This window comes from Botrytis cinerea, chromosome 2 (genome assembly GCF_000143535.2).
Source record: "Botrytis cinerea B05.10 chromosome 2, complete sequence".
Lineage (NCBI taxonomy): Eukaryota > Fungi > Ascomycota > Leotiomycetes > Helotiales > Sclerotiniaceae > Botrytis > Botrytis cinerea.
This window is the reverse complement of record NC_037311.1, coordinates 1,287,102-1,303,825: the sequence shown is the minus strand read 5'-3', so window position 1 is coordinate 1,303,825 and position 16,724 is coordinate 1,287,102. Positions and strand designations below refer to the sequence as shown.

Sequence of the window (16,724 nt, the reverse complement as noted above, 5' to 3'; positions counted from 1 at the left end):
TGCAAGATGCACTCTCATCTGTTGAAATCGCTACAATTCAGGTGGGTCATGATCACACGATTTATCTATTTGAGCACAAAAGACGACGGAAGGTTATTTATTTACTTTTCTGCTTCTGCAGTTGGTGTCAACAGCCCATATTCGAGCTTGTTATATTATCATATCACACGGGAGTCGATTATTGCCTGCTTAGTGAGTACTATTGCAAGCAAAATGAAATGCTTAGATAATTTAGCAAGCGTATCTTGAACCTTTATATCGCCTCGAAGAATATAAAGTTTCTGTCAATGTTTCAATGAAGAAGCAATAATAACTGATATCACCGCTTATTCTATGATCATGCTGCTATCCTTCACTCCAAACAAGCCAATGCCCATCATTTTTCCTCTCTAGGCGCAAAACCACACGCATTCAATATCTAAAGCAATGAAACCTCAAGATTTCATTCAGTAACTTTCAGAAATCGCGGCATAATTGGATCAATATCTAAGACTTGAGGACTTGACCAAGAGCTTGGCCATCGTTATAAAACCCAACACCGTCCATCTGTGCTAGCATGGTTAATGCAGGCTCGATGAGAGTGTTAGAAACCTTCTTTGCTGCTAGGTCCTGAAGTGTCCATTGTACTTCTTCGCCAAGCTCGAGTGTCATGTTCTGTTTAAGAAGGTGGTTCATCGCCATAGATGTAATGGAAACTTCTTGCCAGTTCGTCTCGACGTTAAGATCTTTTTTCTCCTCTTGGAAAACATACACCAAGATTTCTTGATCTTTAGCCTGCAATTCATGGCCACGAGATTTATCCACCTCGGTGATATTCAGTGTAGAGTTGCCATCCGGACTAACATAACTTCTAGTCTTGCGAATTTTAAGATGATAGATAATGAATTGGTCCATGATATGCTTTGGGAGTTTAAGGGCGTGATTTGGTTTGTCGTTTCCAGGACTGAAAATGGACGTCAGTTTGATTCTTAATCAACTGGCATTTCAAACTTACGGAATATAAAGGGTTCGTTGTATCTCTGTAGCTAGATCGTCATAACCAGGCCAGTTACTTCGGATATCTTCTTCGTCTTCGACTCCCTCGACATTAAGCTGCAGATCCCAGTGACGCATTGTACCATGGACATACGTTCTGCCGTATCTTTTCAACACCACAATATGAGCTTCAAAGGTCTCTGCGTCGATCTCAAGGGTGAATAACTTGTCAGTACGTAATTCTAGGCATGTGAACTCGTAGGTAACTTTCCACTCAGAACACTTTTCGGACCAGAGACGAACGCCTTCACTGTTCTTAAGATTAGAGAGGAAGGTAGTATCGGCTCCCAATGATGTCAGGATATTGGTGAACGTAACTTCTGGGCCATCTCCCTCTCTAATTTTGCCGCCAGGTATGGGATACAGATGTGAAATGATGAATTCCTCGTCATATGGTTTGTTCTGATCCTCTTTCGAAACAATCTTCACAGGCAAATTACCCAGTAAGATTCTACCAAAGTCTATATGCACCTTAACCTCGCCCCGAAAACCTCTCGCTGGCGACATCAAACCACCAAGCATTACCTCGAAATTTTTCAGGAATAACTCCTGCGATATTGGCACAACAGGCGGATTTGATACTTCTTTTTTGATTGATGCTTTTTGGCCCATGGTCTTATGGAAAACTCGAGTACTTTTCTCATCATCTTGTTGACGGCGAGGTTCTGTCAATTGGGTTTCGCGACACGCATTTGACCCTGAAGAGCCCACGCTTTGGGGAGAGGGTAATATTGGCCAATTGTTAGGAGACATCAAAGGAGGCCTCGAACCTGGGAGTTCGGGAAATGCCTTTGAGTTTGAGAGGTCATTACTGGGAGTCGATGGGGAATCTGATATCGAAGCAGGTGCCATATCTATCAGGCTCTCAAGATCCTCGGACGGAAGCTGTGGCAATTCCAGCGACCTCAGCGAGGACAAAAGGGCCGGTGGCTCTAAGGCTGTAAATTGTTGAGCGTTTAAAGCATCAAAGCCCTGTACCTTATCAAATATCCTCAAATTAGGGGACCTAGTTGGACTTGAGCTGATGTCAACAAGCGTGTTCTCTGTAGCGTTGTGTCTCAATGCGTTCCAATCAGAATTCGCCAATTCCGCATCAATTGCAGAATCAAGAAGACATGAATGCATAGTGCTAGGCTCGGTAGTAACTCTATCCGGCGAAAACGCCCCTATGCATGAATTAACCCAGATCTTGGCTGGCATTTCGAACCGCACGTACCGTTTGACAGGTTTACCTCTGAGTCTGAGGGAATACCTCTAAACTTTGCCAGAGTAAGAGGCATACTAAGGTTGGCTGTTGTCTCTTGATGAATCCTGCCATTCCAGCTTTCGGCATTCGGTCGCTCATCTGCTACATTCGAATCTAATTCTGAAGCCATTGCTAAGCGAGCTAAAGAATTCAGGCCCGTGTCAATGGTACTTCTCCAGTCTAAGACGTCCAGCCCTTTCGAAGCATCGGTAGTAGTGGTGGCATTTGCTACCCAGCCCTCAATATCAACGCATGTTGAACTGGTGACTTCATTATTTGACTTCTCGTCTTCTTTTTCTCGTCTCTCAATTTCCTTGTTATATCCACCAGGAAAGTATTTCACGGGATCATCTCCTGAACCTCCTCGAGATTTCCAAACAAACCCAGCCCATGGTTTTGTTGCGGAAATTTGTGTACCTGTACTTGGGACTGTAGGAGTGTACTTGCCAATTTTGATCGGAATAAATGCTACTTTAGCTGTATTCCATGGACAAGCTCTGACTGTAAATCTTGTCAATAGATATCCAGCAGGATGCTCCTGTTCAAGGAGAGTAGTTTCGAGGTATTTCTTCTTGATCTCTGGAAAGGCTTTGAGGATAAACTTGCACGATTCTACCTCTTCTGTATAGAAAATATGATGCTGCGAGGCATATATTGACTGCGCATGTGATCAGCTTCAAGATAGTCAACGAAAGGGAATATCTTGGGATTTCACTCACAATGTACTTCGCAATATTGTCGAGTTTATTGATAACTAAATCAACACTGCCACGCTTGTCCGATCCTATATAAACCTTCGATTGGCTAGGTGACTTCACAATCTTGCTGTCTGTCATGGTCTGCAACTCCAGGACTATGGCCAGTTTCAAAAACTCATCAATCAGTTCTTCTCCGTGATAGATCCAAATGTCGCGATAAGTATACTTCTTGATAGCATCTGGATAAAACGTGTCATCTGAAGCTGGGTTGGGCGAGCGTGTGTGTTGAGACGGTTCGTACTGATCGACTTTCACGATCAAATCGCTTTGAAACTAACAGCATCTGAGCAATTATCACGATAGCATATCGTATTGGAATGGTATACCTCAGTTGACCAGTCGCTATGTGTATCATCTTCATCATCGTCATCCTCGGAATCTGCTTCCCTGTCACCACCCTCCTGTACAACTATCGCCTTCGTGATCTGATTCAGCTCTTCTAAGAGGGGTATGAGATGTCTTTCTGAAGAAAGCTTGAAATAATGATCCTGGTCGAGCCATTGGATATAACCGTCCTGGTCTTTTATCAGTGACAATCTCTTCAAATGCCAATGGCCGCAGTGTATTGATGTAAGAAAGCATGTGAAGCCTTTTAATAATGAAACTCATCTGCGCTAGATTTGTAGATGGGAAGACATTCTAAAGACCACACTTCGAATTCATCTCGAAAGCTTGTTGCTATATGAAAACGAACTTTTGAATACATGGCAGCATAAACAGCGCGGTAAAGTATTTTATATAGATCAAGAAAGGAAGCCACCACTTACTGCGCGCATTCGATCTCTTTTCTCCGCGAAACGCTTCTCAACTTCCATGACTCCTGCTGGCTTGAAGTGCCACTCCGAAGCAATAATGACCGTTGAGATTCCACTTCTCGCAAGAGTTCCTAGATCACTGGTATCTGACATAGCATCAGTAGCAGCTGAGCTGCGCGCAGCACTTCCTTTGATATCTGCGCTCATCGTTGGAGAGTCGCTTTTGGCGGTAGACCTTACTTTGTTTTCAGCAAGCAAACCCAGAGTCCCAATAACCCCGTCGAAAGGAGGTGAGGGGAGAGCGAAACTGAATGCGAAATCAGATCCACATGACAATTATTTTGAAGATGAATTTGGCCTAAGGGAACATGTCGTTTTTGTGTGCGTGGGGCAATATTGGGACGGGAAAAGAAACAAATTTGGCGAAGTGAATGAGGTAGGAAGGCAGACAACAGACGACATCAAGAATCGAGCTAGTGAGAAAAAGCGACCTCGTCAAAGGAACTGAGGCGTTAAAGATGATGCCGCAGAGCATTTATCAGACGAACAATGACAATGGTTTAGGTTCGTGTAATTTTTACATAGATTCGATTGTTTGCTTGCCAGTGACACGGGTACCTGCATGCGCCAGTGGCTGCACGACTTCACGCTTTTGTTGCAGGCTGCACACAGTACCAAAGTAAGACGAACCGTCAATAGAGATAGAAGAATTGGCAAAATTATACTTTCCTTCTGCATCAAGTTATGATTTAAGATCAGAGCAACTATTGCACAATGGCATCATTAAAAAGAAAATCTAGTTCATTCAATCATCATCAATAACCCTGGCAAATCTAACTCTGATGAACTTCCCAGTGTTTGCCCCAATGTACAATTCCTAGATATGATGATCTGATGTAGACACAAGAAAGAAACTCCTTAACACCCTGGGCTTCGTGGCCCAAGTTCAACCCGAGATACCCTAACCACAGTGTCTAATGTACAAAAGCGCAGAAAATACAACTGTATCCTGTTTCTCCAATGCAATGCAGTCTCTGATGTCGCTGGATCGCTCGAAGAGAATATCGTAATTCAATGTAATTCGAAAGTAGATGGATGATATGAGTATGTGTCGAGATCGCGGGGTTCAAGTGGAAAGAAAGTTTTTGGAGTCAGTGAAATCTTTACGAATCCGAGACTTGAAATTGGTAATTGAGCTTCTTATTCAGCATCTTTGACGTGTTTTTTGACATTGAGGGCCCATCTCAGCTCCCCAAGAACCTTTTGCGTCTCTGCCATAATCTCCTCGTTGGCCTTCTGCTGTTTACTTGCATTTTCTTTGATATCTGCGAGAGACTTCTCCTTCTCTGCCTTGTACTCCTCATATTTCCGATCGACGTCATCCTTTTCTTTCTGCAGTGTTTTGAGCTGCTCGGCTTGCTGTTCTGCGAGGCGTTTGAGCATGGTAATCTTCTCATCGTCGGCTATCCTTTCCTTCACAATCATTTTGATCTCCTTCTCTAGCTTCGCTACGGTCCGATTGGCGGACTTTTCCTGGTCCTTCCAATGGTTGGTCATGACATTGTTTCTTCCCTCGTATAGCTCCGCCCGGCTCTGGGCTTCTTCGACCTTTTCTTTGCATTCATTTTCTAATTTCTGCATCTCAGTCTTCCAGAACAGCTCACCCTCAGTCGCTTTCTCGGCCTTGTGTCGTTCCGCATCAATTTTTTCTTTGGCATCCGCGAGCTGTCGCTCCCTCCTCTTTAGAACCGTTGAATTCATAGCAGCATCACGCAACTTCCGCTCCCATTCTTCGTTTTCTTGGACGAATCTGCTCTCGGCCAGTCTTGCTTGATCGAGAGCCTCTTCAGCTCTCAGCCTCTCAATCTTGACATCGCGCTTCAACATGTCATTTTCCTTTGTAAGTCGCTCGATCACTCTCCCCGACTTTCCCAAGTTTGCCTTCCCAATAGCTGAATTAAAGTCTTCACCATCGTTCGCGGGGATATCTTCCACAACATGTACATTGCTACTCGAGTACTTGGTAGGGCCAAATTCGGTAGATATACTTCTGACAACTCCTCTGGGCATTCCTGTCGCGGATGGATTCTGTCGACTAAGTGGTGGTTTCGAACCATTTATGGAATTATAGCTAGCTTTTCTTGGGGTGGTAGGTGTAGTAGACTCGTTTTGTGATTGAGGTTGCGCAGTTGGACTATCGTCGTGAGAATTTGGACCAAGTCGAGAGTCATCAGAGGGTACGGATCTAATTGTGCCCGTCGAAGATTTGAGTAAGGAGGGATCCGTGTTTAAATGAGGCATGTTCATTGCGCTGGAAGAAAGTATCGTGAGAGGGGCATGTGTAGGACTTTGCATCCTGCGAATATGGGGGGACTCGAAATCTGGGAAGAATACTGGTTAGTCATTGTTCAAGATTGCAATGAGTAGCAGACTTTTGTTTACTAAGTCGAGAGAGGTTTGCATAAAGAGACCAAAAATTATTCAATGGGCCAACAATTGTTACCCTTTTCCCGGCGTTTCCAATTCTTCATTGACATGTATTAAAATTTAAGGTGCAGATCATGATATCTTGCGATAAGAACTCTGGATCATAATTAGAAATGCAAGCTTACCAGTACTTGGAGATTCCGTGTGAATATGGGTATTCCGTGTCGAAGATGTATCCACTGGAGGAGTTTCTGCTCGAGTTGGCATTGCTCATTTCTCCTTTTCGCAATCTAGGATAACCCTATCAAACCATACACGACTTCCATGAGTTGTTTGGAGTTCTATGCAGTCTTTTATGCGTGCAACGAAACCGATCCTACGAGTGAGCGTCTCTCCTCTCGTGGGGTAATGAATGTAACGAATGGTGGGAAGAATGAAGGTTCTACCCAAGTGGGCTGCTGGGTGTTTAATTATAAAAGATATCGACAATGCAATGTAGTCAGTCGCCTTGTAAGAGTTACGGCCCGTTATGTTTTCGCAGTAGATGCTCTTCGAGTTTAAGTTTACCAGATAGTGGATGGAAAGCCCGTATGGCAATCAAATCTCATCCAATGAATCTGGCTGACCGAGCAACGGCTCATAGAAGCCCCAGTAATGAAAGGATGAAAAACGGCCTAACCTGTCAATGCCGGTAGGGGGTTGAGAATGCCTCGCAGGTATGGTTCCATCTGCTCGCCATGCTACTCGTACTTTGGCTACTTTTGCAGTACAGTGCTAGATGCTAGCATGTACGTCAGAGAACATGAAGTGGAGCGAAAAAGCTATTTTGATGTCGGGATATGCATGGCGGAAGGGATACATGCTACTGGCACCTGGGTAAATGCTCTTCTTTTATACTTAGCTCTGCTCCTGGGATATCTGTCAGTGTCAGTCAGTGCCAGTGTCAGTGTCAGTGTCAGTCATCCAAAGGTTGGTGACTGATATTCCCCGTAGGTGATCCTGATGTCTTGACTCTGAGTCGCGTTTTTAACGGGTAGCTAGCTAGGTAGGTACTGGGCAGGTGAAATTGGGATTTCCCTTTCCCCTATCATTCCATTTCGTTTGCCTAGAGCTGTATTGCCCTCCGGATGAATAATCCTTACGTGATTACCTAATCAAAGCATGAACAGATAGAGGTCGGGTTTCGAATAGATCTATCATATATTATCATCAACTATGAAGCTTCCTTGCCATTTATTTCCAAAGTTCGGTGTTTGAAACTGTGGCACCTTAGGAATTTTAGTGCATTGCTTCCAATAAGTGTTCTTGCGTTCTAATAAGCCTCAATATCAATAGCCTCTACCTGAGTCGATAGTTTTCCGCTAACAAACCTTTTACAGACAACCATCAGTATTTTCCAATGCCGCCCGGGATACTCAAAATGCTCTTCTGAGAGTCTTGTTTTTCTTTCCTTTCCTTTTCTTTTCTTCCCCCTCTCTTCTTCCGTTCTTTTATCCCGTCGATCTGAACCAAGAGTCGTGATATCCATCATTTTCAACAAGATGAATTGGGGGGTTCCAAAGATTGAGCACTACCCGGAACGTCTTGATGCACCCCAGATTCTACTTCAAAATCCAAAGATACCGCCGGTACTCGATTGACTATGTTGCGGGTACTCTGGTCCTTATATGGTATCATTTCGAGTGAAGAATGTGCGGATTGAGGTCAACAGAATTGTCTAGAAGTATCATGGTGGAGCGTGAAGGTTGGTACAAGCTAAAATGCCGGTGCTCTTGGGCATCGGATATTTTCGGATATTTTCTTCCTTCACAAAACCGGATATTTAACAGCTTCACCATTGGCCCAGCGGCCCAAAAATTGAATACCGCCACTGGAGTAGGAGATCTCTTCCATAGATTTACTCTCCAGTATCCATTACCAGGCTGTCGTGTTGAGATATTCCGCAGATTATAGTGCTGTCTATGCCCTACATTCGTCATGCTAGATGTTGTAATCAATCTTTTTGCTTTGTTGCCCGGATATTTTATCACTTTGTAAGCTTTGTATCATCGGGCATTTTCTCAACATGATATATACAAGCCAGTTCATTTCCAGTGCGAGCTATCTTAATACGTTCCTATCAGTCTTTCGTATGTCTATTTTCATTGACACATTTTGGCCTTGGATTCCCACAGGATTTGCGTGATACGATGAGTTCAGGATATATAAGCGAGGTAAGTAAAATCTATCTTTTGTCTGGCTTAATGTGGCCATAATAATAACCTTATCCTTTTCTCGACTCAAGTCAACTCAACGAAGAGTGACTAGAAGAAATTCAACTGACGGCTTACTCTAAGGGTGAGAAAACCAACAAACAAGATAAACCGTTGCAAAAGTTACCCGTATATCGTCCCGAAGGACGTTCACTTGGAGTCCTCTTTGAGGACATCACCGTTCATGGTTTTTCTGCTGGCGAGCAACGTGCTCAGGACCTCTTACGAATCTTTCAAGATGTTTTCATTAACTGGCCGACAGGCTTGCTGCGCAAAGCAATACGCCCGGGCCGTCCCATGCATGCCACAAGAAGATTGATACAAGGAGTTTCTGGTGTTTTACCCCCCGGTGAAACTCTCCTGGTTCTTGGGCGTCCTGGTGCTGGCTGTTCGACTCTTCTCAGTGTACTCGCAAATCAGCGTGCGCAATACGTAGATGTTGAGGGTAGTGTGCAGTATGGCGCAATCGGGTCGGATGAGATGAAAACCCTTTACGGCTCCGAGGTGGCTCTTAACAATGAGGACGATATTCATTTTCCTATATTAAAAGTTGAAGATACCATGCAGTTTGCACTACGTCTGCGCAGGCCAAAGTCCAATCGGGACACAGATGCCGAGTTTGCCGAACACTGGACTGACGAAATCCTCGAATCTCTTGGCATCAAACATACAAAATCCACAATTGTTGGTAATTCTTTTGTTAGGGGCGTGTCTGGTGGCGAACGCAAGCGTGTATCATTGGCTGAAGTTCTCAGCGCTGCTCCTGCTGTCGTTACATGGGACAATCCGTTGAGAGGTCTTGACAGCTCATCTGCCCTCAGCTTTCTACGTCTTCTGAAAGGCATGTCGAAGGCTACTGGAATGTCCAATATTGTCACAGCTTACCAAGTATCTGAGAGTATTTACAGCGAATGTTTTGATCGCGTTCTGTTATTGTATGATGGGTATCAAATTTATTCGGGCCCTGCTGGCGACACTGCTAAGCGTTATTTTACCGATCTCGGTTTCGAATGTCCTCCCCGTCAAACGACACCAGATTTCTTGACAGCTATTACTTCGCCAGATGAACGCCGTGTCAAAGTTGGGCATAGTCCCCCGCCACCACTTGATCCTGCTGGTCTTGCTAATGCATTTCGAAAGAGCTCACATTGCCAGAGTCTGCTAGGAGAGATTGGCCAATTCCGAGAAAAGCATTGTGACTTGCTGAGTGCCGCAGCCTTCAAGTCCGAAGTGGCTGATTCCAAGCACAAGTTTACTCACCCAAAGGCCCTCGCGCTCAGGTCGTTCCCTACTCAGGTCATGGTTGCTATGCGACGACATTATCAACTGGTCTGGGGAGCTCGGAAGTCGCTCGCCATTATTCTTGCTCTAAATGCAGTCAACGCTCTTATTACAGGCTCCGCATTCTATAAGAGATCTTTAACAGCGACTGGAGCATTCGAGCTTAGCGGTGCTGTATTCTTCGCCCAAATATATTTCTGTCTTAACGCTTTGGGAGAGACAGTTTCCACGGTTCATTCACGAACAATTCTCCAAAAGCAGCACGCACTAGGCATGCTACATCCGGCTGTTTCGGCAGTTGCTCTCAATATTGCCGAGTTACCGGTGTGTTTCGCGCAGACTGTTCTTTTCACCATTCCATATTACTTTCTTGTCTTTGCGAACCCAACAGCAGCAGGATACTGGTTTTTCGAGCTTTTAATCTTCGTGTTCTATGCCAGCCAGTTGGCGCTTTTCCGAATGCTGGGTGCATGGTCCCCGAATGTACCGGTCGCTCTCTTATTGGGTGGTGCAGCCATGCCTGTCGGGTTGAGTCATTCAGGTTATGGCCCAACGTGGCCAACATTGTTGAAGTGGGATTCTTGGATCCGTCGAATCAGTCCAAGTCCATATTCACTGGAAGCAACAATGGGATTTCTTATGAAAGATGACACTCTTTACTGTACCTCTGACCAGTTAGTCCCGAATGGAATAGGATACGATGTAGGTAGCAAATACTCTGAAATATCTTCTGTTTATTGGTTTTTTTTTTTTTTTTTTTACAAGACAGAAGCATCAAATGAAGCTAATAATCTTAATAGAATATAACGATCGCCAACCAAGGCTGTCCTATCTCAGGGAGCACCTCAGGATCTTCCACTGTACCAGGCTCAACGTATCTACTTACCCATTTCGGTTATCGACCATCCAATGCGTGGCGTAATTTTGGGCTCGTCTTAGTCTTCTGGGTTATCTATACAGGTTTAACAGCTGTTGGTTTGACTTTGATGACGAAGAATCGGGGCGGAGGTGGCGCAAGTCGTGTATTCAAGCGAGGAGCTGTCATCCCTGACGCTGTTCGTGGCGACGAAGAATTGCGCGAAAAAGAATCTGATCTAGAATCTCAAGGAAATCCAGTTGCTATTCATCCTCAGGGAAATGCCCAGAGTCTCAACGACTCTAACAGTACTCTGTCCATCAATGCCGCTAAATGGACTGAAAATGCAAAAAACAGTTCTAGAGTAAGTTATTTCAATTACCTATACTGCGAGAAAAAGAAAGTTTCCTCTAACACGAGATAAAAGCCTTCATTTACCTTCTCAAATGTCTCGTATCACGTCCAAGTCGATGGAGAGAACCGACAGCTACTCACGGATATAAGCGGATATGTCAGGCCTGGTCAGCTTACAGCCCTTATGGGAGTGTCTGGGGCTGGGAAAACAACTCTTCTCGACACTCTTGCTCAACGCAAGGATACTGGTATCGTGACCGGCGACATGATGATTGGAGGTCAGCCTGTCGCCAATCTAGGAGCAAGATTCTCTCGGGCTTGTGGATTCTGCATGCAGCAGGATGTTCATGATTCAGGAGCTACAGTCCGCGAAGCTTTGATCTTCTCGGCGATGATGAGACGCCCATTGTCGGTATCGAACCAAGAGAAGGAGGCGCATGTTGAAGAGGTCATGGACCTGCTGGGGCTTAAATCAATCGCCGATGCCTTGATCGGCGTTCCGGGAGAGGGAGGTCTGGGAGTCGAGGAACGGAAGCGAGTCACGATAGGTGTGGAGTTAGCCGCAAATCCTTCCATGTTGCTATTTCTTGATGAACCAACCTCTGGACTTGATAGTCAAGCTGCATATTCGCTCGTCATGTTTCTGCAGCGTATTGCAGCTTCTGGAGTACCTATCATCTGTACAATCCATCAACCTTCCGCAGTTATCTTTGAAATGTTCGACCATGTCCTTCTTCTAACAAGGGGAGGACGCACTATATATTTTGGCGAAACTGGTAGTAACTCAAGCGTTGTTGTAGATTACTTTGCTCGCAATGGCACTGCAATGGATGAAACTGCCAATCCAGCCGAGTTTATATTGGATACTGTGGCTAGTCCTTCGGGAAGTGATGAGTGGTCCGGAACATGGAATGTTTCACCCGAACGTCGCAATTTACAAACACAAATAGAACATCTAAACTCTTCGGTCAGTAGTAATCTGGAGACCTCTACTGCAGACGAAACACTTCCATGGATACATCAATATATCACTCTCACATCTCGTCATTGGTTAACTGTATGGCGCAACGGAGTTTACAGTTTTAGCCGTCTGGTAAAAGCTATATTCATGGGTCTCTTTTTATCATTCATCTTCTATCAAGCTTCAGACACAGAGCAAGGAACCCAAAATCGTCTCATCGTTCTCCTACTTTTGCCATGGGTCATTCCCGCTTCCGCAGATGATATTCAAGCAATCTGGTATTCCAAATGGGCACTCTACACCGCACGTGAGCGCTCTGGTGTTGGTTATCATCCACTTGCTCTATGTGCCGCTCTTGTCACAGTAGAGATTCCACTCGCCATAGTAATCTACACAATATACTTTCTCTGCAGCTGGTTCACTATCGGCCTATCGGGGCCTGGGTTCGGTTACCTCTTATTTCTTGCACTCGGTATATACGGACTCGGTTTTGCCTTGGCAATCGCCGCGCTGGTTCCAAACAGCGAAGTCGCTGGGTTTGCAAATAGTCTTGTGTGGTGCGTCCAAACAACTTTTGGTGGAATGGCTCTTGTGCATAGCGATATGCCTTCATTTTATTCGGCGTGGCTTTTCTGGGCCGATCCACTACGCTACTGGCTGGGATCTGCCATTTCGAATGGAGTCCATTCTGTTCCTATCATTTGTTCTGCCAGCGAACTGACGATTGTTCAGCCACCTGCAGGGCAAACATGTGGTCAATATCTCGCGACCTATCTCTCTGGAACCGGGATGGGTGGCGCGAGCATGGGATATCTCTCCAATTATAATGCGACAGAAGACTGTGGTTATTGTCCTTATCAAGTGGGAGACGATTACGCGATTTCGTTTTCGTATTTTTATAGCGAGAGAGTGAGGGACTGGGGCATCTTCACCTTGTTTTGTTTTAGTACATTAGCGATCGTCTTTTTGGCTAGTTGGTGGAGGTTTTTAGATTTGAAAGGTCCTTCGCTAAAAGGTTTTGGGTTGGGGAAGAAGAACAAGTGAATGAATTAGAATGGCATGAGTTAGAATGGACAATAGAAAGGTGTCGGCGTTAGGAAAGAGGGCTAAGTTGGTCAGGATAGAATATGAACATTAACAGATAATAGAAGTATATAGTAATTAGATTTCCTTTTTGTAGAATTTCAGCGTATCTGACAGTAAACCTGGTATTATTTCACGAAGTGAAATAATAATCTCCAATTCACTGTTATCAACCCAATGCTAATGATGTCGCCCCGCAGAATGAAAACTCGCCCGATACTTAATCGCGTACATGCGAGGGTAATGATGAGATCCCACAAATTATAATTATATTGTGAGCTACACACCTTTCTTTTTCTTTTAAGAGCCTGCCCTTGAGAATCCTCTTTCTTTTTTTTTTTTTTTTTTTTTTTTTTTTTCATCAGCTTCTCCCCTTTGCGTCACTGAAGGAGAGAGGGGAACATTCCTTCCTTCCTCCCTTCTCATCCCTCTCCCCAATATCAAGGTGTTTCAAAAGCATAAACTATCCATCACTCTAAACCCCGAAAATCTGACGAATACGGTAAATCCACCACCCTCTCGCAATACGGAAAGCCCCTTCGAAACTTACATGTAATCATTTAATGCAATACCTAATATTGACAGATCATCCAAGAAAAAGTCCCATGGTATCAAGGAGCTCTTATTGAGTTCTACAAATTTACAATCCGAAGGTTGTATTTTACTTTGACGATTTATGTTTTTGATTCGTATAAAAATAATGTGAGCTGAGTGTACGACAATACTCTTACTTAGTTTGTTATATACAGATAAAGAAAATTCAAATTTTAATGTCCATTCTATACTCTATTTTGTATGCTAATTGAAGATGCAACTTAAATTACATTGTTAATCCATAGATTTATTGCAGTATATCCACATTATGCCAGAAAGATCATGTTGTTCAAAAATAGACGATAGATATCTCTCCTTAGAATTTTCATAATAAGTGGATATATTATTCGAATAGCAGATACAGCAAGCCCCCAATTACATGATCCATGCCCACATCTCACAGCAAGCCCCATGGTACACCATTCCCATTCGACATGCCATGATCCGAAAAGATTTGACCGCTGACATCAGCCCACTGATGCGCACCTATATTGACATCGTCGCTTGCATTCTCATTGGCCGCAGCTTCGTGCGGAGGTACTTGTTGCGATGTTGATCCATCAAAGCTATAGAATGGCATAAAGAGAAAGTCTGAGTTTTGTGGAAAAGCTTGAGTTGGGTATTGCTGAGGCTGCTCAGGTTGCTGTATACTCTCATAATCTGAATAAGTGGGGAAATTGACATCAGAAGCATCATCAACTGGACCCGAAGCGTTGGCTAAAGGTGTTTCGGTGGCAGAGTGAAAGGTCGGTGTATTTGCAGTTGTGTTTGCGAGCCATGGAAACTGTCCAAGTAGTGTATCCAGCTCATTATCAATAGCACTTACAGTCTCAGTGCGCTCCTGAATAGGGTTGTACAATGGCACTGTACTATAAGTAGCTGCTCCGTTGCCATTAGGTCCATCACCTGAGCTAGGGCCTTGTGCGGAGCGAAAAGCATCTTTGGCCACACGCATTATGCGTGAACTTAGAGTCCCCCCAATCTTAGGCCCAGGATGCTCCATGAAACTCAAACAACGAAGACCGTCTTCAACAGCTTTAAATGTATCTGCGACGTTACCAGCGCAACTCTTTTTAGGTCCACCAATAACATCATAGAGCAAGGTAAGACAAGCACCCACGATATTGTAGGCGACTCCAGAATCTTGCCTCATCGAAGTTGCACGCGTATTATAGGTGTCAAGCGCGAGGGCAATGATTTTTTTCGATGCGCATATGGCCTTTTCGACAAAGCCAAATATATCCCTGTAGCCTAACTCCTGGGCTGCAATTAGAGCCTCGGCTTTTGATGCATGTTTGGATAAGAAGACTAGTGCTGGACGATGAATAAGAATAATGCAATGATAGTAGTGTAACCCAAGATGTGTACGTTGAACTTCATGCCACAGATGAGGGCTCGGAGGCATTGTAGTGTCAAAAAAGTGCAAAAAAGGGGGAAGGTCTCCCATTACTTTTTCTAGGGCTAATTCACACTCGCGGGTGACATCGGGTATGTTGGAGGAATCAGTTGCAACTCCGCCGTAAAAGTATATACCACTATTGATACGATCGGCCACGCGACCTAGGGTGGCCATAGCACGGACATATGCCATGTCTGTAATTTCTCCTGGGTTATCATTCTCCATCTCCGAGCTTGGTGGATCTTCGGGAAAGGCAGTGTCAATGAAATCATCTCTTAAGCAGGATGCCCGACCATGAAACAGAGACACAAGCTTTTCCGTCGAGTAAAGATTCCAAAATGTTACGCGGAGACGATGCATGTTGGGGCGGGTACCGTTGGCGACCTGGGCCCTATTCATGCCTAGTGCAAGTGCATTTAGGGCTGCATGACCCACGTAGAGGTAAGAGTCATTGGGACGCATTAATTCGATAGCATATATAGATTTCAAAAGAAGTAGGTGAACACCCTTGAGGGAAGCGTCCTCGAAAGTCGAGCCAGACAGCATCGCACGTGATGACAAGTAGGATGCCCATCTAGCCATAACCTTAGCATCTTTGTCAGGTGAAAGACTAGACATTACGGCACCAATCGCAAGAACCATAAGTACGATGTTTTTCCGAGTTAACCTGCTACTATAATAGGCGTCTCGTTCTGGTGGTGGAGGCTCCCAGAACGATTCCCAATCTTCGCGAATTTCGCGCAATTGAAGGAAAGGCCATTGTGGATGAGCAACTTTGAAGTAGGTTCCAATGAAACAATCTCCAAGATCCTTACTTAGATGGACGGGCAGAGATGTACCGCTCTCATTGTGGTGTTGGTATTCAGGACGCTCGGGTGGGAAGGCAAATTGGTCCAAGCCCCAAACGCGCATCGCCCCTAGCCGCTCATTATTTGAATTCTTGGTGCGATAAATACACTGATAAATGCATTGAAATAAAGCCAAGTTGGATGCCGGTCCATAATACTGAAATGCTCCTGAGCCAGTCTGGCATACTCCAATACCAGACGAACGTAGCTCTCGGCGTCTCTTGACTGCAAGTGGTCCGTTGTTATCAATCGCCAATGGACGATGAGTTCCTGGACGTATCACTATAGGTGACGCTGTTCGACCATCTCTCGATCCCGGATTTTGTGTCTCCTCAAGAGAGTCCAAATCAAGGCGAGGTCTCTTTTTCTTCCTACCCCGTGACTTCAGGGGCGTATATGAGCACTCTCGATTGTGCTTAACACACGAGTTGCATGGTCTATCACCAGAACATTTTTCCTTTCTATTTCGGCAGTTCTGGCAAGTATTTAGAGTCAGTAAAACAAAGCCAAACGAATTGACTGCGGATATACTTATGCATTGGCTACTCGGTCCACTGCCCCCTTGTCTCTTCCTCTTTCTATACTTGTACCACGATCAAGGGATGTATCTGCAGACGAGGCGGCCTGTATTGTTCCATTAGGCGTTGACAGACTTCTTGGTGCTGTGGAAATTCTAGTATCCATCTGATTGAGTTAATGTTCGGTTCGTGATACTCACGTCTGCGATTTTCTTCAGTTTTATCTTCTTCGATCATGATTCAGGACGAGCACAGCTTACTAATTATACACGTGATCCACGTCAACGCAATGGGTATCAATGGCTCCGCTTCATCTATTAGTCGTTGCGGTGAGGGAACACAACACAAACTTTATCG

The 16,724-nt window shown here is 44.6% G+C and overlaps 4 protein-coding genes across 4 annotated transcripts; 1 reads left to right on the top strand and 3 right to left on the bottom strand.

The window, feature by feature from the left end:
* Positions 1-70: 70 nt before the first annotated feature.
* On the bottom strand, positions 71-4,348 carry BCIN_02g03650 (hypothetical protein). Its single transcript, XM_001553756.2, has 6 exons — positions 3,807-4,348; positions 3,366-3,554; positions 3,001-3,312; positions 2,252-2,939; positions 995-2,201; positions 71-943 (listed from the first exon to the last, which is right to left on the bottom strand). Exons 1-6 carry the CDS (start codon positions 3,999-4,001, stop codon positions 487-489), a joined length of 3,048 nt encoding a protein of 1,015 aa, XP_001553806.1. The 5' UTR covers positions 4,002-4,348; the 3' UTR covers positions 71-486.
* Positions 4,349-4,505: 157 nt separating this feature from the next.
* On the bottom strand, positions 4,506-6,839 carry BCIN_02g03640 (hypothetical protein). Its single transcript, XM_024691261.1, has 2 exons — positions 6,407-6,839; positions 4,506-6,175 (listed from the first exon to the last, which is right to left on the bottom strand). Exons 1-2 carry the CDS (start codon positions 6,486-6,488, stop codon positions 4,995-4,997), a joined length of 1,263 nt encoding a protein of 420 aa, XP_024547031.1. The 5' UTR covers positions 6,489-6,839; the 3' UTR covers positions 4,506-4,994.
* A 1,356-nt stretch (positions 6,840-8,195) lies between these two features.
* On the top strand, positions 8,196-13,180 carry Bcpdr11. Its single transcript, XM_024691260.1, has 4 exons — positions 8,196-8,434; positions 8,558-10,456; positions 10,555-10,974; positions 11,038-13,180. The coding sequence occupies exons 1-4, from the start codon at positions 8,411-8,413 to the stop codon at positions 12,967-12,969; spliced, it is 4,275 nt and encodes a 1,424-aa protein (XP_024547030.1). The 5' UTR covers positions 8,196-8,410; the 3' UTR covers positions 12,970-13,180.
* A 505-nt stretch (positions 13,181-13,685) lies between these two features.
* On the bottom strand, positions 13,686-16,573 carry BCIN_02g03620 (hypothetical protein). Its single transcript, XM_024691259.1, has 2 exons — positions 16,385-16,573; positions 13,686-16,331 (listed from the first exon to the last, which is right to left on the bottom strand). The coding sequence occupies exons 1-2, from the start codon at positions 16,531-16,533 to the stop codon at positions 14,000-14,002; spliced, it is 2,481 nt and encodes an 826-aa protein (XP_024547029.1). The 5' UTR covers positions 16,534-16,573; the 3' UTR covers positions 13,686-13,999.
* Between the last annotated feature and the right edge of the window lie 151 nt (positions 16,574-16,724).

Bases quoted from the DNA above. Each gene is read 5' to 3' on its own strand.
- BCIN_02g03640 (XM_024691261.1), bottom strand. From the start codon at position 6,488: ATGCCAACTCGAGCAGAAACTCCTCCAGTGGATACATCTTCGACACGG. The intron at 6,176-6,406 runs GTAAGCTTGCAT...TATTCTTCCCAG, and splicing joins CACGGAATCTCCAAGTACTG to ATTTCGAGTCCCCCCATATT.
- BCIN_02g03650 (XM_001553756.2), bottom strand. From the start codon at position 4,001: ATGAGCGCAGATATCAAAGGAAGTGCTGCGCGCAGCTCAGCTGCTACT. The intron at 3,313-3,365 runs GTATACCATTCC...AGATGCTGTTAG, and splicing joins ATAGCGACTGGTCAACTGAG to TTTCAAAGCGATTTGATCGT. The intron at 944-994 runs GTAAGTTTGAAA...GTCCATTTTCAG, and splicing joins CAACGAACCCTTTATATTCC to TCCTGGAAACGACAAACCAA.
- BCIN_02g03620 (XM_024691259.1), bottom strand. From the start codon at position 16,533: ATGGATACTAGAATTTCCACAGCACCAAGAAGTCTGTCAACGCCTAAT. The intron at 16,332-16,384 runs ATAAGTATATCC...GACTCTAAATAC, and splicing joins GTGGACCGAGTAGCCAATGC to TTGCCAGAACTGCCGAAATA.
- Bcpdr11 (XM_024691260.1), top strand. From the start codon at position 8,411: ATGAGTTCAGGATATATAAGCGAG. The intron at 8,435-8,557 runs GTAAGTAAAATC...GCTTACTCTAAG, and splicing joins GTTCAGGATATATAAGCGAG to GGTGAGAAAACCAACAAACA. The intron at 10,975-11,037 runs GTAAGTTATTTC...ACGAGATAAAAG, and splicing joins ATGCAAAAAACAGTTCTAGA to CCTTCATTTACCTTCTCAAA.